At 40.6% G+C, this 6,449-nt stretch overlaps 1 protein-coding gene across 1 annotated transcript in view; it reads left to right on the top strand.

The window, feature by feature from the left end:
• Nucleotides 1–4,461, top strand: part of FETUB (fetuin B) — a 10,020-nt gene extending 5,559 nt beyond the window's left edge. The window contains exons 3-7 of the mRNA XM_009696039.1: nt 698–785; nt 1,328–1,494; nt 2,437–2,550; nt 3,465–3,554; nt 4,042–4,461. Coding sequence (XP_009694341.1) covers nt 698–785; nt 1,328–1,494; nt 2,437–2,550; nt 3,465–3,554; nt 4,042–4,461 — 879 coding nt within the window. The remainder of the gene's footprint in view (nt 1–697; nt 786–1,327; nt 1,495–2,436; nt 2,551–3,464; nt 3,555–4,041) is intronic.
• Nucleotides 4,462–6,449: the final 1,988 nt, after the last annotated feature.

The following is a 6,449-nucleotide window of genomic DNA, read 5'->3' as shown; positions in this document are numbered from 1 at the left end:
CAGGAAAAGGGTGCAAAGCATATGTGATTGATATAGCTTCTGTGAAGTCAAGAAATGTATGTCCTAGAGGTCTTGATCATACATGTGGCAATAGTTAAGAAGCACTCAGAGAATATACATTCGACTTTTGAACAAAAAGGCACAATGGAAATTAATAGGCTGGTATTATTTTCTGCCGTAAAGTCAGAGTTTCTTTATGTGCAAGGGTGATCTTACTGTGTCACAAAACTGATTTAGGGTCCTTCCTAGCACTCTCATTCCTTACTATGGACATAGGGAAATGGGGGAAGGTGGAAGACAGGTGACTGGATCCAGACACTCTGAGCTGATCTCTGGGTTTAAGCTCTCTGGATTCTGGACATAGACCTAGCTCCCGGTGTGGGGGCTTGGCCAGGGAAGGCACTCTGTGACACTTGGGCACTTCTCAGCTGCCAGAAGAGTGGCCTTGTATAGGCCATCCTACAGACAAGCACTGCACCTGTAAAACTCAGAATGACACCAGGGGAAGATCTGGCCTTTTATTTCTAAAAGAGATACTTAGAAATGTGCTTCACTGTCATTTGAGTATTAACACAACTTTTTTCTTGGAAAGAATTTCATGACTGCAAGGAGAAAATGAACCACTCACTGTCTAGCTACTAGATGATTAGTGCGAAGGGTGCAATATTAATTGTTTCTAAATGTTTAATTGTTTTAGGTTTATGGTCAATGCAAAGCAATTATCTACATTAATCAGGCAAGAAATATTGCTCATCTGAATACTTATGAGTGCATTTTACAACCAGGTATGTCTTTATTTAACACACTCATTTTAAAAGAGGACTAGAAAAACACTCTTTGCCATATAGCATTACTTGAAATTCTAATAATAATTATGGTACCACAGCATCTCCATTAGCTTTCAGCTGCCCTAATTTTCTCAAGTCAGTGATTGTAACACCAGTGTGATCCTGCAGCTCAAAATAGTGCAGTAATAACTGTTTTCATCTCTGGGAAACCCAGCAGAGCCTCTAGATGGGCTTTTACCCTCTGGTCCAAAAAGCATTTTTATGGGTTTATGAAAGACAAGTAAAAACAGCAAGCCCACTGTCAGCAGGTTGAGCTTTTTACTGCAGTGTCTCTGCCTCCACTGCAACATTTTTATGGGTCTGAAAATTCATAAAGATTTGAAATTGCTGAGTGAATCAAACCACATATTGTCACCCCAGGGGACTGGAGGACAAGTGGGTAGGGTTGGGGGCCTAGGTGCATTCACAGTGACCTACACTATCAACATGTTCTTATGGTTATGCTTTCTCTAATGACATTGTTTTGTTTGAACAAAAAGTTCCACCCAGACATATTTGGATGGTATGTCCTGACTGCCCAGTTGATGATTGTCCAACTGAGCCCAAATATTTGGAGGCTGCTGTTCAAAGTCTTGCCAGGTTCAATGAAGAGAGTGAAGAAACTCATTATTTCTCTGTCCTCAATGTCACAAGAGCTTCAGTACAGGTAAGCCAAGGTTCACCTAACTTGCCTTAGCCCTCAAGAAGCATAGATCCACCTATTATACTTCATATGATTTGTTATGTCTTACAGATTGCTTAGATTTTGTATCTGTATAGTACAGAGAATACTTCTATGTAGAATTCTCCTGGAAAATGAGAATCTGCATTGATCCAAAACTTTGACTCCATTTATTGTAAAAAGAAGGGCTTTATGCAAAACTCAAGACACAGATTTGCATTCCAAAGTTTAGGAAAGCTTCACTGTGAGCTCTTTCTTCTACCACCACCATGAATTAGTGACTCCTTAATAGAAAGTATTTAATAAAGCAAAGTCATCCCTTCCAACGTATACCTGTAATTCACTGAATGAGTTTAAACACAGTTTAAAACTAATTTTAGATGAGCAGAGAGTTAATGATCTCCTGGCTAAATCCTGTTTGTTTACCACAGTAATACCCAGTCTCTCTAAAATACATTATGTATAGATAACAAGGTGGTTTTCACTCTTTGTCTCAAACTGTTAGATATTTCTACAATACAGTATTTAATCTCTCCCATTTTGCAACCCTGAGGTACTTGCATTTCAGAAATAGAAAAAGTGATCCTGTTCATTAAAGCAGCCAGAAACTATCAACAAGGCACTGAAGAGGATCTTTGGATATGTAGTTCTATGTGGATGCTAACTTATTACAAAACCCAAACTCATTTCAACTACACCTAACTCATGAGTTACTAAGATTGTGCATATAAAAGAAGTAAAAAATAACCAGGCAATAAAGCAACACTGGCAAAAAATCATTCTAATACAACTAACAGTAATACCCCAAGTAAAACCTGCTCCTTCAATGCTTAGCAGGAGTTTTATATCTATTTCAAGGTCTGTAGAATTCTTCCTTCTTCCTGACACATGCACAAGGTCTAATTGCCACTGGTCTCTCATTTACAGTGGGTTGTTGGTCCTGCATATTTTGTAGACTTTTTAATTCAGGAGACATCCTGCTCCAAAAATGACACGATTGCTAACATCTCGAAGTGCAAGCCACTTTCATCAGAACTAGCTGTAAGTACTTTTCCTTGTATAAAAACCTGTTTTTCAGATACTATGATTCCTCAGTGACTACTTAGCCTATCCCTTTGGTTCTTTACAGACAAGAATCAAAGCCCACAGGCATCTTTTTATTGGTTGTAGCTCTACACTGTCTTGCAACTGTACAAGCTGCTTTGGAATAGAGAAAACATTTCAGTAAAAGTTCTGAATTCTTACCTAGAAGTCCATGAACAAAGAAAACAAAAACATACCATCCAGAAAAAGGCGAGGTAGCCATTGCCTTACAAAATGGAAACATTCTTAAGGATTTCTTCTAAGTAAACATACATAGGCAATAAATCACAAACAATGTCTAAAGAGTATATTCATACTACAATCAGGTCAGTCAAGGAAAACATTTAAGAACTAAGGAAAAAACTATAAGAGAAACTGAAAAACTAAATGGGCATGCTGCCAAGAGATAACATTTCAAGCCCCATTTTAATCGAGATCCAAGTCATGTTACCAACAGCCCAGTAAAAACACAACTATTAGAAACATTTTTTTCATTGTTTCATTCACTAGTGTGGTGTGAAATTGTGTCTGAAAAATGATATTATGTTCTATTACACAACTTGCTTGCATGGGGATATTCTGCAGATATAAGCAGAACTTCAGTGTGCTGTTGTAGTTGGGCCTTAAGTGGCGAGCTTATTTTTACTATCATGTTACCTAACCCTCCTTTGCAAACATAAAGCCTTTTTCAAAATGCTGCCTGCTTTTGTAAGCTTGCCAATCCCAAGATAAAAATTTGCCCAACCTGCTTATCCCTACAAATACATGTAGAAACTCTAACTATTCAGCCTTTCATAATCACTTCTTTTACAAGATAGGAGCTAAGTATCAGTGCTACAATGTGAAAAAATGCTTGCATTTTCTTCTTCCAGCGAATAGGTTTCTGCAAAGGCTCTGTAGTAAACAATCACTTGGAACATGAACAGTTTGTCACAATATCCTGTGAAATCTACAGTCCGCAGGTATTTCTTAATCTAATCTTAATATTGCAAGAGTAGTACTCCTTTACAAAACAAGAATTGAACTCTTGAAAGCCCAGGCATTTTTAAGTTTTCTTATTCACAAAGATATGAGCTTCAAGAAAGTGGTAAGGCCAAATCAGGAAGAAATCTTCCTGTGATAAAACAGGCTGTTGTTAGGTGGACAAAAAGGCAATAGAACAAGTATAGAGTCAATCACACAGAATGTGTTCCGAATGCTCTAGAAAGAAATTGCAAATAACAAAGGGAATGCAAAGAGCAGTAAATGTGTAGTTACCCAAGTTTTATGCACCCATCTCCACTGGCATAAGAAGCAGTTCCATCTGTCTGTCCTTTGAGCTTCTGTTCTGGAGCCGGTCTTTGCAGGCTGGAATTGCAGCCGATCCTTAGTGTGAAGGGTGACCATCTTCATATCTGAAAGAATTTGGAATAGCTTCAATATAGGTAATGCTTATTGCCTGTTATTTAGGAACCTGCCACGGAAGAGGGGAAACAGCAAGCTAATCGGACACCTGGAAAATCCAGCCAGAATCATCAACAAGCTTCCCCTTCAGAAACCAATCCTTTCTCCCCATACCTAGAAAAAACCGTGGGCTGGCTTAAAATTCTGCCCCCTTCAACTGTGGACATCTCTTTTCGAAACCCACCAGAAAGTCAAAATGAACATAAAGATGGAAAGCCACTTCCACTTGAGGCTGTAAGATCTATGCCCAGTCTTGATGAAGAAAAGACTCAAGTAGACAAACCAGACTTGACCAAACCGGTCACTGGACCAGTTATTCTCCCTTTTCCTGAAGAACTTTCTTTATCAGACTCATGCCCAGGAGAAGCAAAGGAGACAAATCCCATCCTCCAGCCTTTGCTGCCTAAAAAGCCTACCAAAGCCTAGCCAGCATTCAATCACCTCAACTTCCTGCAACAAAATACCAGCCACAATGGCAACTTGGTCTTTCAATTTGTGTAACATCTTTAAATAAATAAATTGCTTCTTACAGTCTTCATCTTTGGAGTTCTTGGTTTTAAGAAAGCACAAGAATAGATTAGAAAAAGGAATTTAACTGGGGCATTTTCCAACAAAAGAATTTGGCTTTTAATTCTCAAATTCCTCCCATCAGTAAGAGCATGAAGGAAAGGCAACTGCAGAGGGTAAAAGAACTTTCAGGGCTGAGACAGTCCAAAGGTGTCAGAAAAAAAATATTCTCAATAGCAAAAGTCTGTCAGGGCACAGTGTGGGATAGCTGCTCCCCAAGGGATGGTAAGATGGAGCAGAGCGTGATAACCAGGCTGGCAGGGCAGGGGCCTGTCCCATGGCACTCAAGTGAGGCGAGCAGGGCAGACCCCGAGATGGTAGTCAGGTTATAGGAAGAGGCCAGATCACTACCTAAGTTCATGGGTGATGAGGCAGGTCTGAGATCATGCCAGAAACATGACTTAGCAAGTTAGCATGTCAGGGTCAGGATCTGGCCTGGTTACAGTAAGCAGAGGCAGATACAGCCCAGTGGTCTCCAAGCAAGTCCACAGTGACGAGGCAGGTCTGAGGTTAGACCAGGAGGACAGGCTGCAGGTCTGAATCTGGGTCTGGATCAACAGAGTCCATGGCCAGGCACAGGTACAGGCACAGCTGCGCTACAGCAGGAGCTGTAGTTCAGGTAGGGACCAAAATGCTACAGCCTCAGCCTAAAGCAGCTCCTGTGGGAAGCAGGGTCACAGAATCACACAATCACAGAATCAATTTGGTTGGAAGAGACCTCTGGGATAATGGAGTCCAACCTTTGCCCTAACACCCCCATGTCAACTAGACCATGGCACTAAGTGCCAAGTTCAGTCTTTTCTTAAACACCTCCAGGGATGGTGACTCCACCACCTCCCTGGGCAGCCCATTCCAGTGCCCAACGACCCCTTCTGTGAAGAAATGCCTCCTAATGTCTAACCTGAACCTCCACTGCTGCAGCTTGAGGCCCTGGCCATGGCCCCCCCGCAGCCCTGCCTGGGAGACTGTCCCCCAGCTCACCAAGGGGAAGGGGAACAGCCCCAGCCGTGCTGTCGCTGACTCGGCCCTGAGCCCCGGCAGCCAAGCCTCCAGGAGGAGGGATGCTCTCCGGACCCTCCCGTGTAATCGTGTGTGACGGGGAAGAGGACTGTTTAGCATTAGCTAGTGGGTTTTTATTATTTTATGGATTAACATCTTCATTATAATGTGATGAGTTTAGCCTATTTTTTTTATTTCCCATGGAAGATCTCAAGAAAGATTTTTTTTTCCTAACGCTTTATACCCTCACTTAAATAAAGTGGAAAAGGCTACCCACATGTGAAACCTCTACACATAATTCTGGCTGGTGGATCATCAAGCCCACGCTATTTAGATTCTTATGCTTTACTGACTCTGCTGTGCAGGAAAAATGATGATTTACAAAATCAGCCTAATTCTTTCTTCAGGTAGGTCATATTAACTGCCTTATAATAAAAACCACAGGGACACTCTACAGCCTGTAGCTAAGAAAAATCAATTTCACTAAAGCCAGACAGAGCAACTGTACTGACAATAACAAATATAAATAAATGAGAAGACAAGAAGAAGAAAAAGAGTGAACATGGGAAAGAAATGTCATTTGTGGCCAGGAGTACACTGATATTTGCAATAATTATGGGGCTTATATGAGACCACAGAGTCTTTCTCTAGTTGCCACCAGATCTGTAAAATCATTTGTTCAAAACAAAATCAATAAAATACTATTGTTTCTGAAGCTTTTATGCTGCTGAATCATCCCTAGAGATGCTGGATAATTTCTCCATTCAAAGAGCCTTTCAACAAAAAATTATGGTTTTGTTAAAGTATTCTGGCATTATGCAATTTGATTAAAATGTATTATTTTATTA

This window comes from Cariama cristata, unplaced genomic scaffold (assembly GCF_000690535.1).
Source record: "Cariama cristata isolate BGI_N322 unplaced genomic scaffold, ASM69053v1 scaffold12822, whole genome shotgun sequence".
Taxonomy (NCBI): Eukaryota; Metazoa; Chordata; class Aves; order Cariamiformes; family Cariamidae; genus Cariama; species Cariama cristata.
The sequence above is the reverse complement of the archived record's forward strand: the minus strand, read 5'-3'. Positions and strand labels throughout refer to the sequence as shown.